At 31.5% G+C, this 24,198-nt stretch overlaps 1 protein-coding gene across 4 annotated transcripts in view; it reads left to right on the top strand.

The window, feature by feature from the left end:
- Positions 1-24,198, top strand: part of LOC118182393 (uncharacterized) — a 130,508-nt gene that overhangs the window by 61,450 nt on the left and 44,860 nt on the right. For 2 of the 4 annotated variants that reach the window (XR_004757054.2, XM_035351735.2), the window contains exons 6-9: positions 4,791-4,976; positions 10,848-10,964; positions 22,217-22,401; positions 22,682-22,894. Coding sequence is in view for 3 of the 4 variants with exons in the window: in XM_035351735.2 (XP_035207626.1) it covers positions 4,791-4,976; positions 10,848-10,964; positions 22,217-22,401; positions 22,682-22,894 (701 nt within the window). In the remaining variant the exon portion in view is untranslated. The remainder of the gene's footprint in view (positions 1-4,790; positions 4,977-10,847; positions 10,965-22,216; positions 22,402-22,681; positions 22,895-24,198) is intronic. The other 2 variants (XM_035351736.2, XM_035351737.2) reach the window with 2 other exon arrangements.

The raw sequence follows: 24,198 nt of genomic DNA, 5'->3' as shown, positions 1-24,198 counted from the left end.
AATTTAGGTTCAATTCAAATAAAATTAGCAGCTATTTCCTGATTTTTTTTAAACTTGTATTTTTGAATAATTTTTATAATTTTTTCAAAAAAATTCATTTATAACCTTGTAGGGATTTATATTTATTTTAACTAATATTTAAAGTTTTATTTGAAACTTTCCTATAAGCCTTCATTCCCCTAATTGCCAGTGGCAGAATAGTTAAATGTTGTAGCCTGTGTGAACGAATGCAAATTTTCTATTTTGAAGGAAGTAGTTAAGAACAGAGTTTCGGTAGGAGAAAGAGTTAGGCTCTAGCTGCCGTCTCTGCCATAGGTACGTTTGATTATTGCTGGTTCAAGTGGCTTAATTGCATTGATTTGCTGCCAGTAGCTTAAGAGGGGGTTGAAGTTACGGGATCTCGCTGAGCCCAATAGACTAGTTCTGTCACTTGTTAATATTTCAACTTCTAGTTTCAATTATCTGGCTTTCAGTTACCTCCCAAGTAGAGGCGAAATTTGTTAGCGTCGAGTTGACACATTGTAAATTTTAAAGAGTTAATAAAGGGTACGTGTACTTCTCCTGTGTAGTTTCCTGCTACTCCAGTATACAGATAGAAGTTAACCCACCTGGACTGTACAACCTATTTTTTCATTTTAACCTATTTTATTTGTAACCTATAAAATTTTTGCCACCATCTTATGTATTTCTAAGCCTACCTGCAAAAAATTAGAGCTTTTTGTTCAAAATTTCATAAGATATATGTGAATTTATATATTGGCGTGTTTTGAAATTTGTTATAAGCGATAATAATGCCAAATGTTCTTTATTTACTTCGTTAAAATTATTTGAAAGAATGCAAGTTGCACCTTTTTTTCCCCACTTGTGCATAGTGAAAAAAGAGAAAGGAAAATAGGTTGCTATAAATTAAGAATTTCGCTAAATAAGCATTTTAGCATAATGAGTTGTAGAACCAAAATAGGGGAAAAAAAGTCAGTATGCCATTTCAGAAAAAGACCGATTTTATGTCAAAATACCTAAGTTAGAGCAACGCTGTATATAAATCTAATATATATCATAAGTCGCAGTTTTGAGACTTCAAAAATGCAAGTTGAATTTCGTCAATCGGCCTAGTAGAGCGGAAAATATAGGGCTTTTTTGTGTGCAAAATGTACATTTATTGAGCTATATTGTTAAGGAATTTGCTCCTTATTTGAATCTTATAAATTCGGGAAGATCTTGCCACAGAATCAATTGTATTGTTCACCACAAATCCAGTATAAAAAATATGTTTCCTCTTATCAAAGCTATTATACGTTTTATTTGAAACTTGAAATGGCTTTTCTTTCAATTATTTCCTTTCTAAAGTATCTTATTTCCTATGTGGTGAATATGTGAAGCAAACTGCTCAATCAATAATTGTCCGTTACTACAAAATAAAGTGTGAATGTTCCATGTACCAAACCGCATAGCCCTTAAATCCTTTCCAAGTCGTTTCCTGTAAGACGGCCCAAAATTTTCTTTTTAGAATTCGCAACAAGATTTTTTTTACAAATTGAAGTCGTCAGCCATTTGCTCAACCTCTAATCTAGAGGACCGAGCCTCCAATAACCCCTGGAAATGGGAATCTGATTATACCTCTGGACATTGGGTAGTTCTGGCACTTTGGGAATACTACCTTCCATGCTCTTCACAAGTGCTTTAGAGTGGCCCCTGAAGGGTTTAGAGTGCATTCCCCTGGATTTATTTTATAATATATTTTTATTTAAAATACTTCTTAAATAATTTTGAAATGGAAAATTTTTACAATAATTAATATATACTTTGTAAACAAAACAGAGTCAAAATTTTAGAAGCTATGACATGAATGTCTGTTCTCAGAATTGAAATAACTATCTCGTATATACGAAATTCCAAGTCATCATTCTTTTAAGATTCTGTATAAAAAATTTAATATAATGTTCTAAGGATCAGTTTTACTTATTTACTAAGTATATACATTAGTTATTTTCTGTATTGTGTGCTAATAATTTCAGATTTTGTTACCTATACAACTTAAAAAAAAATTTTTTTTTTAAATGTAAAATTTATATTTAAGCTGCCTTACTTTCCTGTAGAGGGCTATTTAAAAAGTTTTCCTTGAACTCATGGATCACAGATTGTATTGTATTATTGATAGATGGGCTGATTACATAAAAATGATAGTAAGACAAGGAAAACTGTTGCCAAAATGAACGACTATGATGAATAACAAAGTTGTACACCTTAATATTGGTGATTTTGTTGTTCTATGTGTTTGGTTTTCAAGTCAGTTTGCTCTTTGTTGTTGTCAAATCTCTTTGTTTGCACACCATATATCAGAATTTCATTTTCCTGACTGTAATATAGCTGAAGACTCAAAAACAAAGTAACAGATTTCTAAGTAAAATACAATCAAAGAAGGTAGCTTTTTCTTAGCATTCAGAATCTGACGTACTGAAATAAATTCTATAATTAGAATGGAATATTAACTTAAAACCATTAAAAATTAAAGCAAGAAAAAATGTCTAAAGAAATAAACCACTAACTCGAGATAGCACATAACTACAGATGGGAATAAATGAGCTGAATAACCTAAATTAACTGAGAAGTAAAAGAACACACAATTATTGGAATAATGGAAAATTAGCAATCAGGTTTTAAGACTTTTGCCAAATCTTATATGTAATATTATGACCAAGAATTGAATAACAATTCATAACGTACAGAACCCTTGGAGACTGACATGGTAGAGACATCAAAGCTCGTGAATTTATGATGATATCAGAGGTCAAGTGATCTTGTGAACCTATGACGCCACAAAAATTACATAATCATCGACATTATGTGCTACTTCTTGCAACTTTTCAGTTCACCTGTTGCTATTTTAACTGAGAATTTCTGGCAACAATGGCCATATCTGCAAATATTCCTAACTTATAGAATACTATTTTCAAATAAAAACAACTGATAAAAAGGAATCATAGTTAAAAGAGCTGTTAGACTAAAATGGTCTGTTATAAATTTCAGAAGAAAAGCTTATTTCTGACATACAAGGAAAAATTTCAAGGCCTAATAAAGCTTAATTTCATTAATATTTGTGCCTCTTTCAAGGAGGGGAGGGGAGGGGAGCATATTTCAGAATCTAAGGTTTGTATATACTTTGCTATGGAAAAAAGGCACTTGAACTGTGTCTATTTCTCTTGTATCCAGATTGAAATAACTGTGGAGCATTTAGTGTTTCATTTATGAAAATCTATACCCTAATATCAATTGATGTAAATAAATTTGCCAGTTAAGGTTATTTTCATAGTAATCAAGAATATGTCTTAATACCGGCACAATCTGTGTAATACACATGATTACTTCCAAGTAATATAAAATAAATTAAAAGAAATTCTGAAATCTTTCAGATTGTATATTATGCAGGCGTTTTCTCTTTTTTTATTTACATACACATTTCGAGAGCATTTGGTCTAATGTTCCTTTGGGATTAAAATATTTAAAAACAGCCTACCTTTAGAATTTCTGATAGACAGCCTCATGTGTTGGAGATAAAATTGCTCTTTCCATACACTTTTGCCATTGCTCATCTTGAAATCATTGAGTTTGTTAAACAAAAATTCGTTAAAGGTTCACAAAATTTGAAATACAAATAAAATATTTAAAGCCAGCATATCTTTAGAATTTCCAATAGACAGTCTTGCATGCTGAAGATAAAAATGTTTTTCCCTGTACAGTGTTGCCATTGCTCACTTTAAAGTCATCGTGTTTCTTATTAAAAAATTCATTAAATTTTACAAAATATAAAATATACAATAAAACAAGTTCAAAATTCGGGCTTCCGGGTGTCTGTATTCCAGTAAAAGGACTACATTATTCAAAATTTGATGGCCCTAGGTACCATTGTTTTTTTTACAAAGCAAAAAACATGCATACATTCATTCAAGAACTTCATTATTTAATTTCTTTAAATATAATACAGAGTGATAATATTTAATGGCAACAATTTGAAAAGCAATTTGGACTTTTATAGTGATTCAATGCAACATCCCGTTTTGAGACTATGTTAAAGCAAGATTAGTAAATGAGTACTAGTAGTCTAAATAGTAAATGCATTGCTTGCTGTTAGGATCTCAAATAAAGAAATATGTTTACTTAATGCAAATTGCACGATTGATTAACTGTGAAGTAACATTAAGATTTTACATGGAAATCTGGCTCATATAACATCACTGGAAGAAACCATGAAAATCCTATGTAGCTGATTTCCTTTGCAATTGGATTTCTTACTAAAACTTCCATGCATAACAGTTTTACTTAAACATTTCTCACATACATTCATTTTTATGACTTGGTGTTTCCTTCATCTTAAAATAATAATTGACTCTTTAAAATTGTAAAGTTTAAGTAACTGAAATAACTTTTAAACTTTTTTTTATCTAAATATTAGACATTTATAATAGTTTATAGATAGTTATATTTTTAAGTCTATGTATTTGTGCTATTCTGTAAATTTTTATTTTCTGTTGTTGTATGATTGTAATAAAATAAATACTAATAAATTCAAATAATTTGAGTATCACTCGGTTCCATATATGATATGATATGTAGATTCCTATATGTAACAAAAATTGCATATTTTTATTATTTGTAATAAAGCACTATTTTGCTAAAAAATAAGAATTAGATGTTATTTAAATGCTAAGCTAATTTAAGTGGTATTTAATTAAATTAGAGTTAATAATTAATTTTCTTAAACTAGATAAAAGTAAATGGCTAAAAACTTATAGGATATGAAAATTCTTGAGATGATTCTGCAGAAATATGAAAAATTGGAGGAGGAAGAAGAAAGAAGAGCGAGAGCACAGAGGAGGTGGGATAAGGAGAAAGAAATTCGAGAAAAGAAAAAAGAAGAGGCCGAAATGGAACGATGGAAAAACCTTGCCTTAAAACAAAAAAGAAGCAGCTCAGAAGAGGTGAAATTGAAAGCTTTTTTTTGTTTATAAGAAAATTTATAAAATTGTGTATAAATTACTTGAAAATATCCAATTGATTATTTAGAATTTTTATTTGATTATTTTTCAGCTAAAATCTCCAGATTTCTTACTCTGTGAACATCTTGAAGTTGAGCTGTGTAAATATTAAAATTTTTACTATATAATTGGGAGGAAGAACTCTAGTAGAGTATTTGTAGAATAATGGTGACATCTTGCAGTTACAAAAAAAAAAAAAAAAAAAAAAAAAAAAAAAACATTTATTAGAACAATGAATACATAAAAGCAAAGCAGAAGACTAAATAAAGTTATTTGAATATACAGCACATTGTACTTCTCGCTTACCGCCTGACTGACACCGAAGTATATTGTGCACAGCAAATACCTGATGTGTTGTTCACATGCCCTAAGGGAATCAACGACGTTTGCTAACTTATCCACTTTTGATGCTGATTGCATTGTTTCAGAAAAATAAAATAAACTACATATTTAATAAGCTACCGGATGGTATAGTGGTTAGGGAAGCCTACTGTTGTCCCAATGGATCTGATTTCAAATGTCGGAGAAAGCATGGTTGTAATTGTCTGTCCCTTCATAGTAGGCAATAGTGGCTGCCTATTAGGTGTCTCCATAATAAAATGGCCACCACTTCTGCCTTAGGAGTAGCCAGTGCTCACGATAAATAATATTCAGTCTAACAATTTTGCAACAGTTTTGATATTTAACAGAAGTCAGAGGTTTGGTTAACATATCAGCAGCCATTTCTCTTGTGATGATGAGTATCTGTATGCTTTGTACAGGAGTGAAAACCAGAAGAGTTCATCATTTTCTGAGCTCACTGATTATCACAATATATTGTTGTTGAGTTTTCCATGCTGTAACCCAGCCTCTTCAGAACTTTTCTTAAGTCTTTCGTTTTAAAAGCAGAAGCTTAACTATAGTTAATTATTTCATAAGTTTTGCTTAGAATCAGTAAAAAAATAAGATTGTCTACGTATGCAGTTATGATTTCTTCACTGCGAAATATCCTTTTAGTATAAAAAATAATAAATAAAACTATTTGAATTAAGAGATGTAAATTTCATATATTTTAGTTTTTCATCAAACTTTTTGTACCATTGCCTTTCTGACTGCGTAAGACCATATAAGATTGCTTTAAATATATTTTTATAAGTCTATGTATTTATGCTATTCTATACATTTTTATTTTTTGCTGTTGTATGATTATTGTAATAAAATAAATAATAATAAATTTTGAGTATCACTCAGTTCCTGTACATTATGACAAGCATATTCCATACTGTAAGACACATTTTATCTGAACTCATTTCATTGCGGACAACTTCAGAAGTTGCCATATAGATTTCATTTAAATTTCTATTTACATAGGCCATTAGAAAATCTAATTGGTAAACTTTTAGACTGTGTTCTAGAGCATAGGCTAAAGCAGTTCACATGGAATTTAATCTGGCTACAAGGGATAAGTTTTCAATGAAATCAAGACCAGAGATTTGAACGCATCCTTTAACAAATAGCCAGGCTTATATTTTCAATAGTGCTTTCTTGATTGTAGTATTTTAATTTAAGTACCCATTTACTACCAATAATTTTCTCATTTTTAGATCTTTTATCTAGCTCCCAAGCCTTTCCTTTAACTTTTTCCCATCGAAGTCGCCCAAAATGCCAGGCCATTCAGACCGAATGCCTGAATCATTTTCTACCTGGTGCTTTCTCCCATCATGTGAATGCATCGCTCATTGCTTTTGGGAGTTGTTAAATGACGTGCCAATTATTCTTTTGAAATGACTAAAAGTAGTTCTGTTATATGAAAGCATCTTCCTTCTCCTTTGTGTAGTTATTGATGACCGAAGTTGCAATCCTGTCCCAAGGGGGAACTGCACACAGTAATGAAAGTGTGTGCAGATTTATTTAAAGTATGTTAATTATTAGTGCTGTAGCATTCTAATTGGCATAAGGGAAGGAAATCCATTGCAACAAAAATACAGATATACGGGCATTTCAGTTGTTTGAGTGAAACAAATTTTGGTCTTTACCAATGCAAAAGTTAATGAGAAAAGTATATTCTGATAGCATTGCATTATGCCAATTTTCAGCACATAGACTAATGCTACTTGCACTGTGAATGCTCAGCATATAATGTTTTTTGCACTATGGGATTAGTGTTTACCTTGATGACATTTTGGATTTGTTCATTTTTATTTACAATTTATAGTGATATTCTTTTTAAGCCTTTCCAGACAAACCTGGTTTTGTTTTCTCTGGATGACCAAGCTGCGTTTTCATCAGAATGGGAAGCTCTGATTCACTGTCTAAACCATTTTCATTTCCCTCTTCATATTGTGAGACAAACATTGATTTCATACCGTGTAGAGGTGACGATCCATCTCAACACACAATGTTTGTCATTTTCTCCTCTAGATTGAAAGGCAAAAATTGTTGAATTCTGAGTCATAAATAGAACAGTTTTCAAATTCATTGTTATATATCTGTTTAATTATTTTACATACATCAGAATCTCAAAATCTGTATGCTTTTGGTATATCAGAATTGCCAATAAAAATACAATTTGTAGGTCTAATATTAAATTTTTGTATTCCGAGCTTTTTATTCAGTGGAAATACTTTTTGACTAAAGGCTTGGAAATGAATGACAGCTGGACTTGGCCAAACATCATCTTTTATGTTGTCTCTTAAACTTCATGTTGGGGCAGCAATTTCGAATGTAGACAGCCATATTAACTACTTCAGTCCAGAATTTATAAGGCAGATTGGATTGCAATAATAGACATTGCATCATGAAACTAAAGTCTGGTGTAACTTTTCAGTAATGCCATTTTGTGCAAAGGTGTGGGAAGTCATCTTTTTGTGTGTTATTCCCACACATTATTTTATTCATTAAGGAAGGTATAAAAGGTTTTTCAGAAATATTCAAGCCCATTATTCATTCAGAGAATTTTGATCTTGGAATTCAGTGTATTTTTATTAGATGCTTTAAAATTTATAAAAGCTAGTTTCACTTCATCCTTAGATTTTAGAAAATAAAATGAACCTGTTGAGATTTATCATCAATAAAAGTTGCAATTATGAAGATCCAATTTATTGACTTGATTCTCATTGGAGCCAATATCCGTTTGATAATTCCTTCATTACCAGTTTCTGTTTTTGGAATTTTCCTGGCTACATAATCCCAATGATCATATTTAATCAGTATGTCTTCAACTTGTACTTTCCATATACCCAAATTGTCCTTGTTTTCTAACTTTTCAATTGAAACTCCATGTCATTTTTGATTTCACTCAACTCAGCATGGCTTCTTAGAAAAATTTAACAATAATGGTTTTACTGCCCAGTTAAGTTTCATGTGAGCCCATAGCAAATGTAGAATAATGATGACATCATGTGGTAGCAGAACAAATATTTATTTTTGATGATAAATAGATAGAAACAGAGCAGAAAACTAAAAACAGAGCAATATTTGAATTTACAGTACGTTGTGCTTCTCGCTTACTGGCTGGCTGACATGGAAGTATATTGTGCACAGCAAAAGTCTGACATGTTGTGCACATGCCCTAAGGGAGTCAATGGCGTTTGCTAACTTATCCACTTTTGATGTTGATTACATTGTTCCAGAAAAATAAAGTAAACTACATATTTAATAAGCCTTCCCCAGATGGTATAGTGGTTAGGAAAGCCTACTGTTGTACTGAAGGACCTGGTTTCGAATCCTGGAGAAGACATGGTAGTAAATGACCATCTCTTCATAGATGGCGAGTGGTAGCTGCCTACTTGCCTACTACTAATCGCATGCATCAAAAAGCTGGCATAGCATGCACATGTGCTAAGGGAATGAATGGCGATTGCGAGCGGTTCATTAACAACACTGTTATACAATAACTGAAAAAAGGAGAAAACCATTTTTAGAAAATTTGAAGGAAAGAATTGGTATCTTACTGTTAATGGGGCGCAGTGTCCAAACATTGTTTACTTATAATGTATAATGAACATGTGTCTATGAAAGTCCTTACTTGACCTTTATTTTTGCAACTGTTAGTCAGATGGATGTTTTGGCCTTCTGGCGCATACTTCAAGTTACAAAAATGTTTTAAATGACACAGATTATTTAACGTTTTGCTTGTCCTTTCATTTAACATTTTGCTTGTCCATTCATTATATTTATATTTAGGAAAATCTTGTACTTGCCATCAAAAATAAAACACAAAAAGTTTGACCTTCTGTATGATAAAAATTTAATTTCAGAATTTATGGTATTTAACATCATTTTGAATTTGGATTGAGGGGTCAGTCAATAAATAAATTAGAATAAATAAAGTTTTTTTTTAACCTTTAAGTGCTTTTAATTTTCTGTGATTTATTACTTTATTTATAATTTTGTTATATTTTGATATGATGAAAGAATTTTGACATGTAATTAATAAGTTTACAAAATCTAAAATTATGTCATTAATATTTTTATGAAGTTTTATACCTTAGAATTATAATCTGGGAAATGTAAAACATTCATTAAAATATAAATGTATTTCATTTTTGATTTATGCAAATAATATTACAAGTTGAGTCAATATACGAGCCTGCTAGTGTTTTCTAGCACACATGTTCTATAAAAACATTTGTGAATAAGGTCTCCATTTCGAAAGGAAAAAAAAAAATTATATTCATCAATATTTTTGTAATAATCTGTATAGAAAAGATTGTCACACATGATATCTTAATATCAAAAACTTTTCTAAATGTTATTTATATATAAATGCAAACAACTCTTCTGTTTGTGTATGATGCCTGAATATGATTCCAAATTTTTAATATCAAGTATCTCAGCTGATTTTTTTCATACATCAGTCAAAAACATTTGTGTTTTATTTCTTATAAAAAAATTTTCCTTTATATAAGTATAGGGACCAGAGGAAAGTGCAAAAAGTTAGATTTCACAATTTTTACAGAACTTAATTTTTTTTTCCCCTTTAAAAATGACAAAACGTGAATTTTTTCATATATACTACACATATATCTGGACAAATATTTTTAAGTTATGCATTTCCCAATCTTAAAGTTAGTTTCTTTGCTACAGAATGCCAAAGCTTATTCATATCTCAGAGTATATATATATTTTTTCCTAAAAATATATTATCGAATGTATTATTATCTTCTGTAAATATATGTGCATGCTTTAAAATGATACCAGATCTAAAAACTGTACAAAACTAAGTTAGAAGTTGAAAGCTTTTAATGGGTTAGTAATAAAACAGCTGGTTTGTGCTGAAACTGCCTTAATATATTAAGTTTTAATTAAGTAATAACCCTATTTTTTTCATCATAATAGTAATCTAATTATAGACTGGTTAAAATACCAGGCTCAAATATTTAGTTGATTGTGAAAAATGATATGTGGCCTTTTATGTTGTTATTCATAAAATCTTATTAATATATGTGAATTTTGCAAGTCATCTTTTTTAGAAATTTCAAGTTAAAAAAGCAACATTTGCCCAAATACTATTCTTTAATAGTAAAAATGTCTTGACTATTATTTAGAAACAATAGGAAACAAAGGGAGAATCCCATTGTGCTAATAATCGTAGTTTTGCTTTTTGGGGTAGCATTTTTAAAAACAGAGAGGTAATAAGAAATACATCATAACTGATGTTGTTAAATTATATATAAATTATTATTATTTTTTTTTATAATTTAAAAGCCTTGAAATATTTGAGAGTAAAAACTTATTTTCCATGTCTGCTTGCCGAACTTGAAGCAAAATTAATCAAGAACCAATATTTGATATGGCTGTATGAAGCAAAAAACTGTATTTTATTATTTCCAGCGTGCAAGAGCTTCGTCTGACAAAGGGACACCAACACATTCCTGCTCTCGTTACCCTGCGTCAGAAAAAGATGATAGTGAAAGATCATTACTTTTCCAAAAGCGACACAGCTTCAAGGTATGATGCTGAGTACTGTGTGGAATAATCTGTTGGTACAAAACTCATTTAATGAATTAATTGGTGTTTAAAATATACGAAACAGTGGACTTTGTATCCTTATAAATAAACTCTCGGTATCATAAATGTTAGAAGAAATATGTATTTTATTACAAAAATGATTCCCTTTGAATGTAAGACACATCTTTGTATTTTTAAGATATGTTTCAAGAAATGAAAATATACATGGATAGTTATTTTAGTTTTCAGTAATTTGAAGAAAGATAATGCAAGCTTTATTATTACTTCTTTCAGAGTTTCTTTAAAATAATGATATTGTTAACTATGGGCCAAAGTTTGTTTAACATTGTTGGCACATTGGTATAGTGGATGCAAGCCTAAATTAAAATCTCTCAGCTGAATACAGCCTTTATAATTGACAATTGTTAGACACTTATATATAATAATTTGATTTATGTAATATTTAAATTTTAGAGTGATTTATGTAATATTTGAACAGTGTAATTATACTGTGTAACCTGATAATTAAACTCTTTTCTCTCATTCTGCAGTTTCACTTACCAAAATATCCATTTATAATACCCTACAAAATTTTTTTATAAAACTTTAGTGAAAAAAAGGAGGTGGGTTATTTTAAGTAAATATGGTAAATGCTTCTAAAGTTTCCAAAACTATATTTTTACATCTGCATACAATTCAATGATTAGCAATTTTACAGAAAATAATAAGTTCACACGAAAAAAGAAATGAAGGGAGAGGGAAAACCATAAATGGTTAATGTGAGTATGTTGAAAAAGTAGTTAATGGTCATGACTACTAAAGAATTTAGCTGTCTTTGAGTCTGCATCAGTGGCAGCCAACTTCTATATCTTTTAAAGGCCAATTTAGTTTGTTTCTTAACACAGTTTGTTATACAATATATGCATAAAATGTTTAACCATATGTCCAAAAAATTATGAATAAAATTTTTTTTCAAGATTTTTTAGACTTTCATTTAAGGTTCACTGATTTCATATGATCTTTGTTGTGATTAAAACACCACTAGACCAAAAATAAGCTAATACAAGGAAAATAAGAATGCAGCTTGAAGTATACTTTTCAGAAAAAAGTATTTATGCTTTAAATCTTGAAACTGAATATATTGCTCATTAATGAAAACATTGTAGGCACTTAAGTGAAGAAGTCCAGTTGACTAAAGTTAATTTACTGTGTTGTTACTGATATTTAAGCCCTAAAAATAGTTCTAAGGTGGTTAAAAATATGGAAACAATACACTCATTCAGAAACGTGTATTAAATGCTGGTAAATTTTATTAATTTAGTTGGTTGGAGGTTGCATGAAGCCTGTGTTCCTCCATCATTAACCTACATTATCAATTGAATTAAATTAAAAAAATTAAGCATGGTGTAAGACACATATTATTTAATTTAGAAATTTAGTAATCAAGATGGTAGAGTATTTCTCCACTTTGTGAACACATCCATGCATAATGAGCCCGCATATTAAAAGTATTTAATGAAGATCTACTTTTTCAACCAATTTCATTGTATTTTATTAAATAGGCATTTATTCATTTTTCAGTGCTTCATGGTATTTATATTCCTTGCATACACTTCGAATAAACCGATACTCCATTATTGTTTTCTTGGAATAACATTATATTTAACGGTTTAAAAAAGAGTTTTGCTCTTCAGCAGCATGTGGATTTTTATTGCGTTAGAACAGAAAAGTGCCAGTGTAAAATTTAAAATTAGACAAAAAAGCAATCTTCATATTGCATATACATCCTTTGTCAGAAAAGTTACAGGACAAAGGTCGTAAAAAAATAGAAAATTGCATTTTCCAACTAATGAGCCTAGCTGCTATCAAAGTAGTCCCCTTGGCTATCTATACTAACTGCCAACATTTCTGAAGGTCTTGGAAGCAAACAGGGAAATCTTCAACTGTGATGCTTGCAAGCTCATTTATCACAGCTCGTTGGATGCCTGCATTAATCTTGATGAAGCTTTCCTTTCAGTCACCTTTACACTCACAGAAACAAGAAAAAATTGCAATAAACTTTGACAAAATGTAGGATGACATCTGGCTCTATCCAATAGTTTAGCAGAAATTCTTCATCTTTCCTCTTTTTGTTCATCTGTTAGTAAGGGACAATTCTTGCACTAAGTTTCCATTTTCCTAAATCTTCTTATGAAAATTTTATGCAAAGATTTAGGAAAATGGAAATTCATCATGATTCAAATTCAGTTCTTCTGATATCATACAAACAGTTACAAGATGGTCTTCCTGCAATAGCTGCCTTACACACTCCACGTTTGCATCAGTATGGTACTATAGATGGGTGACCAGCTCTGGGATTGTCACGCACTGAATCTCTGCCTTCATGAAACCTTTTGTCTTACTCGAAAACATGACTTCTTGAAAGTGCCTCACCTGCATATGCTTGCTTAATCATGCTCTTTGTTTCACTAGAAGTTTTCCCCGAGCTTAACGCAGAAGTCGGTGTTCACTCTGCTCACAATCAGCATCTATTGTGTTGCCTTAACAAATGAGACAACAATCCGAACAGTTGTGTTTCTAAGCACAGCCCTGCCACCTAGTATGTTTGAGTGGAAACATGGCCAAGGTAATGTCCAGTAAGAATACATACCAGGTAACATAAAAACAAAATTTGCTCCTTTTGGATACTGCAAACAAATAAAACAAATTATCCTGGAACTTTTCTTACAAAGAATGTATTAAAAGCTACAGTCACAAGTTAAATAAGTTACTTCTTTTAGGACTAATGTCTCATGTTTCTCGTATGAAGTACTAATAAAAGAATATAAGCAGTATTTGAAGTTTGGTGCAGAATTATTTTGTAAAAATTATTTAATCTCATGACATAAGTAATTTTTATTCTTTTTCTTTCAAAAGAGATAAGTAGGTGGATTTTATTTCTGAGAATTTTAAGATAGCATATGTTAAGATTGAAAACTTAGAAAGATAAAATGAATATACCTAACTGAAAACTTAGAAAGATAAAATGAATATACCTAACATAATATTCCTCACAATTTCTCATACTGCAAATTCAGATTGTCCCCAGACCTCGGTTAATGTTTTATAACTTAAGCTTTCCCATAGAATCATCAAATTACTTTTTATTGATGTCAGTGTAGTTTTTGTATAAATCACATAAACTTTGTGAATTATACTTCTTAATTTCAAAACTTTTATAAATATTCAAGACTTAGTTATGTACTTTTTCGGTATTTTTCTGTTAACAAGATACCATTCTTCAAGTGTGCATTATGTACTTTAGCCTATTTATGTCATGTCATGATTCCATGAAATGATAATATATATAATGTTTATTGTGCAGAAGCAGACCGCGATACCAAATATATGCAATTATCTGATGTTTTCAATCGAAAACAGATAATTGCAGAGATTTGGCATCTGGAACTACTCCTGCACTGTAAAAATTAAGTATTATATCAATACAGTCAAAAGTCGTTAATTCGGACACCCATAATCCGGAATGATCTATAATCCGGACCTCAAAGCTACAAACTTTCTGCACATGCGTCGCGTTCACGCATGCGCACAGGCGTTTACGAGAGCGCGTAAGACCCTTACGGCTGCGAATATGTTTGTGCGCATTCGCGTTTAATGTGTAACGGAGTTATACGCTAAGCTAAAGTTATCTAATTCAGTTAATGTTGCAGATTGCATTGTTCCTTAATCTTCGAATTGGATCCGGCTTATTATTTTTTGCAGACTGTTAGAGCAATTTTATAAAAGTAAGCTTGAACTTTCGATTATGTCAAATAGAATTTCCGATATATATTTACTACAAAGCGAAAGTATGTTTTGAAATCCGAAATCTGTTTATCAATTTCACGCTGCTCTGTGGCAGAGGGGGGGGGCAGAAACGTCATTATTAGATTATGATAGATTAGAAAGATTATGTCGAATAGAATTTCCGATATATATTTACTAATATGTAATTTGTATCTACAAAGCGAAAGTATGTTTTGAAATCCGAAATCTGTTTATCAATTTAACGCAGCGGATTGGAAGTTAATCTGTCAGCACTATCCTTATCTTCAGAGCAGATGTTTTTATTTTATTTGGTTTATAGTCTTTGATATGATTTAAATCAAGTTCCTCCTCATTATAATTCCCTTCCGATAGTGACCCAGAGGTTATTGAAAACGAAAACATTTCGATTGACAAATTAGTCGGTATTCTCAACACAGCAATTATAGGACTTGAACAGCGGAACTTTGTAACTAAACAAGAAATTATGTCTGTTTAATAGAATTAAAGAGAAAGTATTATCACATGAAACGAAGCAACTTACATTGAAGGAAATGTTTAATAAAGTAAACAAATAAATATTAAGCTTTTTCTTTTTGTAAATTTTGATACCCTTTAGATCATAATTTTTCTTTATTTCATAAATTACGGTTTCATATTTTTAATTTTGTAATTTCTGCATGCCATCTTACCAGATTTAAACTGATGATCTATAATCCGGAAAAATCGATAATCCGGAATCGCCGAAGTCCCGAGGAGTCCGGATTAACGACTTTTGACTGTATATATTATATTCATTGTGTATAAAATATTATTCTCTTCATGTGTTACGTAGAGATTTTGGCTTCAAGGATATTCCTAATTATTGAAAACTAGAGCAGGAAATGAGCTGTAGGCGTCAGTAAAACTCATTGCGATTAGGGTAAAGATATTATCGCCCTTGTGTCTGTTACAGGAAAAAAAAAGAGGACGCCTTTTCCGTCCCTAATGAGAAGAAAGCTTCGGGGACCGAGAAACGGGCACACGTTTGATAAAACTCTTTCTTACATGTATATGTTGAAAGCCTAGGAGGAGAAAGTTAAAACTGATTTCCGTTTCGGGATAACCTCCCACAACAGAGCGGCATTCATTAAGTGTTGAAGAAAAAGCTATTAAAGATATGATAACATGCTCTTCAAATAGGCTACTGCTTAGTCATCTCTTACTGAAACTTAAATTGTGCTAATTCTGTTCCCCACTTCCAGTGATCTTCTGCATAATTTATTCTATTAATTTTTATTAGATCTGAATTGTTTTAAACTCTGTAGATATTTGTAGAACTTTTTGCGAAGATTCAACCAATGTTTTCTATTAATATTTGCTTGTTATTTTGCTTTATATCAATAAATGGAACATTGCTAAATTTATCAACATGATTTTATGTACACTGTTTGGGAAAAAAAGGGCAGTCGTATATCTCCCATTCTACTGGGCCAGTTGACGAAATTCAAATTGCATTTTTCATGTAGGGTGACTTAGGATATATATTAGATTTATATATAGCATAGCATTCTAACATAGGTACTTTAATCGGACTTATTCTGAAATGACATGCCAATTTTTTTGTATATTTCGATTCTAATATTAATTATGCCTAGATATTAAATTTTGTAAAATTTTGTGCAAAATTTGCTGAAAAATTCAAAAATTAATTTTGGCTTAATTTTTTCAGTTTTCACCAATAATAATTTACTTGAAGAACTTCTTAATTTATAGGAACCCAATTTCCTTTTCTTTTTTTTTCATTGTAAACGAGCGAAAAATAGGTCATTTTTCATACTTTCAAATAATTTTAAAAAAGTGCGTATGATCGTTTGGCGTTATTATCACTCGAAAAAAAAAAGATGCCAAATTTCAAAATGCTCCAATATGTAAATTCATGTGTATCCTAGAAAATTTTCAATAAAAACTTTAACTTTTTGCAGGTGTGCCTTGAAAGTAGCCATTTCTTCATGAATGAAATAAGCTTTCATATGTGATAATCTTTCTTTTTTCTGATGCATAGTTGCCTAGACACAACTATGCATCAGAAAGATTATCACGTTATGAAGCTGAGTAGAAATTGAAGGCTATACGGTTGAAAGAAGAACAGGTTAGAAAAAGGAGAATGGAAATTGTTCAGAAGTGAGATGATGTTCTAAAGAGAAGTGTGTGGGTCTCCATTTACTGCTTAATTTTAAAGAAAAATATATGTTTCATATGTGTTTGTTAACATCTACTTAGATGACATAGATGATTTTAAAAATTTTATGGGTTATAATACAAAATATTTTCCGAAAAATTTATAAAATTTATTTAAAAATACAAATTTTAAAAATAAATCATAAAAAAATGGGTGAATTTTATTTGGAATGAATCTAAATTTCACACTGTGAAAGAAAGAATCAAATAAGTGTAATAAAAAAGAGATATTAATAAATACATACCAAATTAAATTAACATTGAGGAGCTAAAATTTTGAGAGCTAATTTATTAGGTATTCTCCCGCCTTCCTAGCACACCTTTGTGGTGTGGTGTTCTGCATGCTGGGCGCGTATTCCAGACTTCTGTGGTTCGATTCCCAGTGATGGCATTGCTCATTTTTCATCTTTCCTGCTTCCCTCCCCCGAAAAAAAAAAGACAATGTCTCTGCCTTGGCGCCCAAACTAAAAGGGTGGTGGATGATGATTCTCCACACCCAGGATTTGGCGATAGGGCCCCCTAAAAACCCCATTCGCCCTTTAAAAGGAGGAGTATATAAGCTATTTCTCCCGCCTTCCTAGCATGCTTTCGTGATGTGGTGGTCTGCAGTTTGGGTACGTATTCCAGAGGTCTGTGGTTCGATTCCCGGCGAGGGCGTTGCTCATTTTTCATCTTTTGTGCTTCCCCCCCAAAAAATACCTAATGTCACTACAAATTAAAAAAAAAAAACTACTCGTGATTTTTACAAAATGTGGCAGTTTGGCGTAATTTGAGTTGTAGAATTGAAATATGGAAAAAAAATTGGCATGTCATTTCAGAAAAAAGTCCACTTTTGTGACAAAATTCCTATATTAGTACAATGCTATGTATAATGCATATCCTAAGTCGCACTTTTGAGATGGGAAAAAAGCAATTTGAATTTCATCAATCGGCCCAGTAAAACGGGAGATTTTAACCTTCTGAGTGGCATGCCCGGCTTTACTTGGTCATGACATTTTTTTGTCATTTTGTCTATATTAGCTTATAATTAAAAATATTTTGCTCTTATATTTTCTGTATTCAGGCAGCTGACATAGAGCCAATTTCTGCAGCTCCAATCAAACTGTCTTGAAGGCAAAGCAATTTTCCATCAACTTCGGTTTCCAGTAACCTCGAGAATCGAGAGACTTGAAATACCTTCCCATTCTTCTATAAAACCATAGACATAATGTAAATCACATTGCTATTATGCTGCTAGAAAGCTGAGGGAAAAATTCGCCAAGGAATTTGGCGATGGAACCTAGCAGCGAGAATTCCCCCCTCCACAATATGTACACGAAATTGAGGAACACGTTAAGAAGAAACATTTTCTTTAACTTTTCGCAATAATTTAAACTCGGATTTTTGTCCTTTTTTTTTTTTTTTTGCTCAAAATAACTAATCTAAGAATAAATTTATTTGTGCAAGAAAATATTTTCTTTTCCTTTAAAGTTTAAAGAAATTTAAAACAATATTTGTTTTATGAACTCTTTATAAACGTGGCATTTGAACTTCGACGCCGGTTTGAGCTTTGCCGACAGATATTTTGGGCATGGTCAGCTGTTTCCCCCTACGTTGGAACAGAGGCACTCCTGTTGCGGATAAGTTTTCCTTCTTAATAATACATATTCTTTGTATAAAACAAAATCGGTTTAATCCTAGTATATGCTACACACGGGATTTGAAGATATGATGAGCAATAAACTGGTCATTTTAGTGTTGGCGATCATTTTCAAAATCGTGCCAAGGCGGCAGCGTAAACTAGGATTTTAATAAGTGTTTTATTTGTTATTTTTCAGCAAAATAAAAAAATAGTAATCAGTCATATAGGCTAACCATTTAATATAACTATATTTGATATAACTAATTATATAAATTTAGCTTATAAATTCTGTTTAAGTACAGGTCTTCATGAACAGATTCAAAAAGCCTTGCTCCTCAGAGGGTTAAGAAAATCTTCAAAATTAATGAAATTAGCCAAATGTGAAAACTTACCAGTTCTTCTGGTTTTCATGTGGAATCATTCCAATTTTTCATATTTCAAGGTTAGCAGCTATGCAGTTTTAAAACAAATATATAGTTGTTATAGAAATATTTTGCCACATTTTCTGTAATATTTTGCTGCATTGTATTTTTAGAAGGGCAGAAAACAGAGCTGAATGCAGCTTTTTATATTTAAAATGTAAAGTCAAGAATAGGTAGAAGATTACCAATTATAAATATTTTATGGTGATTGATTGCCATATATAGTATTCATTCTTCCTATAAGCATTTATTTTGAGATGGTTTATAACTAATGCAATACATAATAGTAGTTAATAGGTTTTAATGAGATTTTAATTTATCTTTTTAAATCTACATTTTAGTTTAATTGCATCATGAAAATCAATATTGTTACGTTATTTACTCTCCTCCTTTATGTTCGTTCGTTACGTACGGGGTTCGTTCAGATTTGGAGTGAATAAAGACGACACCACTTAATGAAGTATCGCTTTATTTAGCCAATATTAATCAGGGCAGCTCCAAAGTCACGTTTTACAGTCGTTGAAGATCTACTATACACTTTCTGGAACAATCAGCGACACAGCCTTCAGATTATCAGGCTATAATGGTGGAGACAGCTTCACTGCAAAGCACCAGAGGACAGCTCCCGACTCTACTTGGTCATTCTCAGAACTCCACGTACTCTCGAGACTCTCCACGCTCTAACTCGCGATGCACTCGACGACACACAGATGCAAATTAAACACATAATAATTTCAAATTATACAAATGAAGGTTCAGAATGAATTTCAGTCTCAATCTTTCCATTAAGTTATATCCGGGTCAAATACTTTTCCACTGCAGTTCTCAGACACATTTCTGTTTTGCATATCACAGTCTGAAGATTCAGTCTTTTCAGACTTTTCATCCACTGGAAGATCTAAAACAGTTCGTTCAACACTCTGTATTTCATTCGCAGCATGCGTACAGTTCACCTTGGTATTTTTAGCAGATGGTACATGCTTATTTTCCTTAGTTTCCTGGGAACCAGCTTTAAATTCTGCATCAGAGTCATAAACGGAACTCTAGTTCTTCACAAACACAAGTATCCTGGCTTAAAATCAAGTTGGTGTCTGTACATCTTGTATTAGGAGATACATACTTAGTTTGTGAAGTGGGTGAATCTTCTTGCAATACTGGAGCACTCTCCGTAAACTGTACATCAGCTTCTTCCATTTCTTCATCACATGCATTTTCAGATGGTTCAATTCTTGCTAACTGCGACTTTGTAATTTTACTATCAGTTTTGTTGAACTTAACAGTTGCATTTTCACATTCTTCCACTTCAGGCACTTGAGAATCAGGAACTTTATTTACAATGATTATTTCTTCATCTCTTTCTGAAGCTTTATAAGACACTTTGTTTATTTCTTCATCTTTAAAAACACTGTCTTCCAGTTCAACTTCAGACACCTGAGGATGAGAAGTGTCTTCCCCATCTTTTTCTTCATCTTTTTGTTCTCTTTCTTTAATCTCGTAAGATGTGTCATTGTTTATTTCTTTAGCTTTCTCGGATATATGACCAGCTACTTCCTTTATTTCTTTATCCTCTGATTTTTCAGGTGTCACTTCCATCATTTCCGCATCTTTTTTTATGGCTCCAGTTTCTTCTGCAAGCTCCACTTTCATCTGTGGGATTTTCTCTCCCAGCTTTTCTCGGCCGGCTTTCATCTCTTCTCGTCTGGTCTCCATCTCTTCCGGTCCAGCTTTCATCTCAGCCATCATCTCTTTTTATCCAGCATTTATCTCATCATATCTGGCCTTTATCTCGCCATATCCGGATTTTAACTCTTTCAATTTGGCTTTCATCTCTTCCTGTCCAGCTTTCATCTCAGCCAAGAAGTCTTCGTTTCCGCCATGGCTTTCCTCTGCTGGCGGGTCACTGGCATTCACTCGCAAATCCCACTACTTTCTTCCTTTACATTCGTTCGTTACGTACGGGGTTCGTTCGGATTTGGAGTGAATAAAGACGACACCACTTCATGAAGTATCAAAACACACTTTATTTAGCCAATATTAATCAGGACAGCTCCAAAGTCACGTTTTACAGTCATCGAAGATCTACTATACAGTCGCTGGAACAATCAGCGACACAGCCTTCAGGTTATCAGGCTATAACAGTGGAGTAAGCTTCACTGCAAAGCACCAGAGTACAGCTCCGGACTTAAAGTACAGCTTGGTCATTCTCAGAACTCCACGTACTCTCGAGATTCTCCACGCTACAACTCGCGATGCACTCAATGACACATAGAGAACAGCTCCCGACTCTTCGGTTCAGTTTTTCACGGAGCTCAATGCACTCTCTCAACGATGCACTAACTGCGATACACTAAGAGACTCTTTCAATGCACTCGACGACCCACTCGGCACTTGCTGCTTGGCTGTCAACTCAATTGACTCCGCATGGACTGACTATCTAGAGATTAACTATCTTGCACTGCAGAACAGCAGGGTTTGTATAGCTTTCGGCTTGTGTTCGAGAACATTCTGGGCTAAACCAGTAAGAATTCGTTGCAGAAGGTTTTCCATCCGTGCATGGCATATCGCCAGTTTTGTCGCCAAATGTGGCAACCCTAAACCTGCTTTGCGGGGAAGCTATCTTACCGAGTCTGTACATTTTGTAACAATATGTTACCTTAAGTGGTAATCTAAAGTTTGAATTCATGGAAGCTTTTCTGTATGTTACAGCACATCATTAATCATGATGAATATATTTCAGATTTTTAGCACCCTTATGGTATTTAAAAATATATATTTTTAAAATGAAAAAAAATAATGTAAACCACGTGAAGTTACAGCGAAGTTTTTTTTATATTACATTCTAAATTCATTTCTCTGACATCCTAAATTACATGTTCTTAAAGTCTTTGTTTTAACAATGAACTAAAAAGTAAAATGATAGTAAAGAAGTAAAAAATAAAATTAACAATGCAGACATGAGGTCTTTATTAATATTTAACATTCAGTTTTTAGGTTAGTGATTTTTTTTTCTTTTTTTAAATGAAGCTGGTTATATTTTATTGTTAATTTTTTATTTAAAAGTATTAAAAATTATTTTTGCTCAAGTATGCATTTTACTTTAAAAAGAGTTTTAATTTCCATAGTAACAATGCATGTTAATTCATTAATCTTATTTTTATTAGTTTAACAAATTTTTATTCTTTTAGCAGGCAGCAAAAAATCAAACTAAGTCATTTGAAGACCAGAATCCCAAACGCAACTATGCATCAGAAAGATTATCACGTTATGAAGCTGAGCAGAAATTGAAGGCTATACAGTTGAAAGAAGAACAGGTTAGAAAAAGGAGAATGGAAATTATTCAGAAGCGAGATGATGTTCTAAAGAGAAGTGCGTGGGTGTCCATTTACTGATTAATTTTAAAGGAAAATATATGTTTCATATGTGCTTGATATGCTTTATTTTCAGTGAAATTACTTCTGTGTCTGTTGCTTTGTATATTAACATAAAATGTATGAAATATGTCTTTGTAAATATTGTCTCTAGTTATCTTTTAATAATGAATATTTTAAGGATTAGTGTATTTTTAACTCCTGTTATACACAAATGTAATTATTAACTATTTAATTTGTATTTTCTGATGAAAATTTACATTAAAAATTCTAATTATTTAGTGAAGAATTCAAGGTTAAACTTTTCAAAGTCAAGACAAACCAACAGGAATTGGACAAAGCTATGGAACAGTGGCAACAACAGGTTATATGTTACCAGGAAGCAGCTAATATGAGAGCTGCAGAAAGGGCTGCTCAGACATTTGAGGAGCGACGTCGTAAAGCTATGAGTGATAGGTTGTCAAAGCAAGAAGAGCACAAAAAGAATATGAGAAAGTAATGCATTTATTTTTAAATGAATGAAATTACTTTTTAATCACAAAATTTGCTCATTATTTAGCTTAAATGAAAATGATCTTTGTAGACATATCCACATTTTAGATGCAAAAGTGTAGTTTCTCCAAATACACATTTGCATAGGTTGTAAAGTTTCTTTTTAGCATTTCCACATACAGTAAAAGTCTGAAATCTGGAATGATCTAAAATCTGGACCACTAGCAACAGCAATTTCTTTTTTTTTATTTATAATTTCTTTTTTGTATGTTTTATGCACTCACATTTGATATTTTTTTATTGTAAAATGTGTGGAGTCCTAGTTCTTAATTTAACTTCAGCATTAAATAAAATACCTTTATATCAAAGAAACAATCATTTATTAGCATAAATCTGTGTAATTAACAATTTAGCTTTGTAGCTGCCTTTTTGCTTGCCATATACCTCAAACCAAAAAATTCTACATTGAACCGTTATTGATTTTATACCTACTGAATAATTTATATCTCTGATTCCAACCTGGTGAATTATTATTTATTATCTTTTACTTTCATCACCACATGACTATCAACACGTGGCAGCTTGAGAAATTGTAACTGAGCATTGTAACTTGAGAAATTGTAACTTTATATATATATATATTGTTTCAAAAGAATTGAATTTAAATAAATTTAATTTAAATACAAATTTAATTCTTTGCGCCATTGCTGCAAGGAATGAAATTTAAATTTAAACAAATTTAAATTTTAACAAACAGGTATATACGTAAAAAAGCAAATTTAAAGTTAAAATAATTTAAAAAAATGTGCAAACATATAAAAGATTTAATTTTCAAACTAATCTGCAATATCATTTAAATTCAGATAGCATAAGTAAATCAAGTGCAAAACCAAACCATGTTTAATTTGCTAAATTGGTGAATTTATTTTCATGGTTTGGTTTTGCACTTGATTTACTTATGCTATCTGAATTTAAATGATATTGCAGATTAGTTCAAAAATTAAATCTTTTATATGTTTGCACATTTTTAAAATTATTTTAACTTTAAATTTGCTTTTTTTACGTATATACATGTTTGTTAAAATTTAAATTTGTTTAAATATATATATATATATATATAAAGAGAGAGATTTTGTGAATGATACTAATAGCCCAAAAAATTACATATAGATAAACCCAGGACACCAACGTAAGAGCCAGTGTGGTCACCACCGGCTATTAGAATTTAGAAGATGCAAAAATTTTAGAATTCAGGGAAGCACTGAACAGTAAAATTAAAGGCTGGCAAAATCTTCAGAATTTAGGGA

Source organism: Stegodyphus dumicola, chromosome 6 (genome assembly GCF_044657685.1).
Source record: "Stegodyphus dumicola isolate Sdum_Otavi_A_Nest chromosome 6, ASM4465768v1".
Lineage (NCBI taxonomy): Eukaryota > Metazoa > Arthropoda > Arachnida > Araneae > Eresidae > Stegodyphus > Stegodyphus dumicola.
This window is presented reverse-complemented; position numbering and strand designations above follow the sequence as displayed.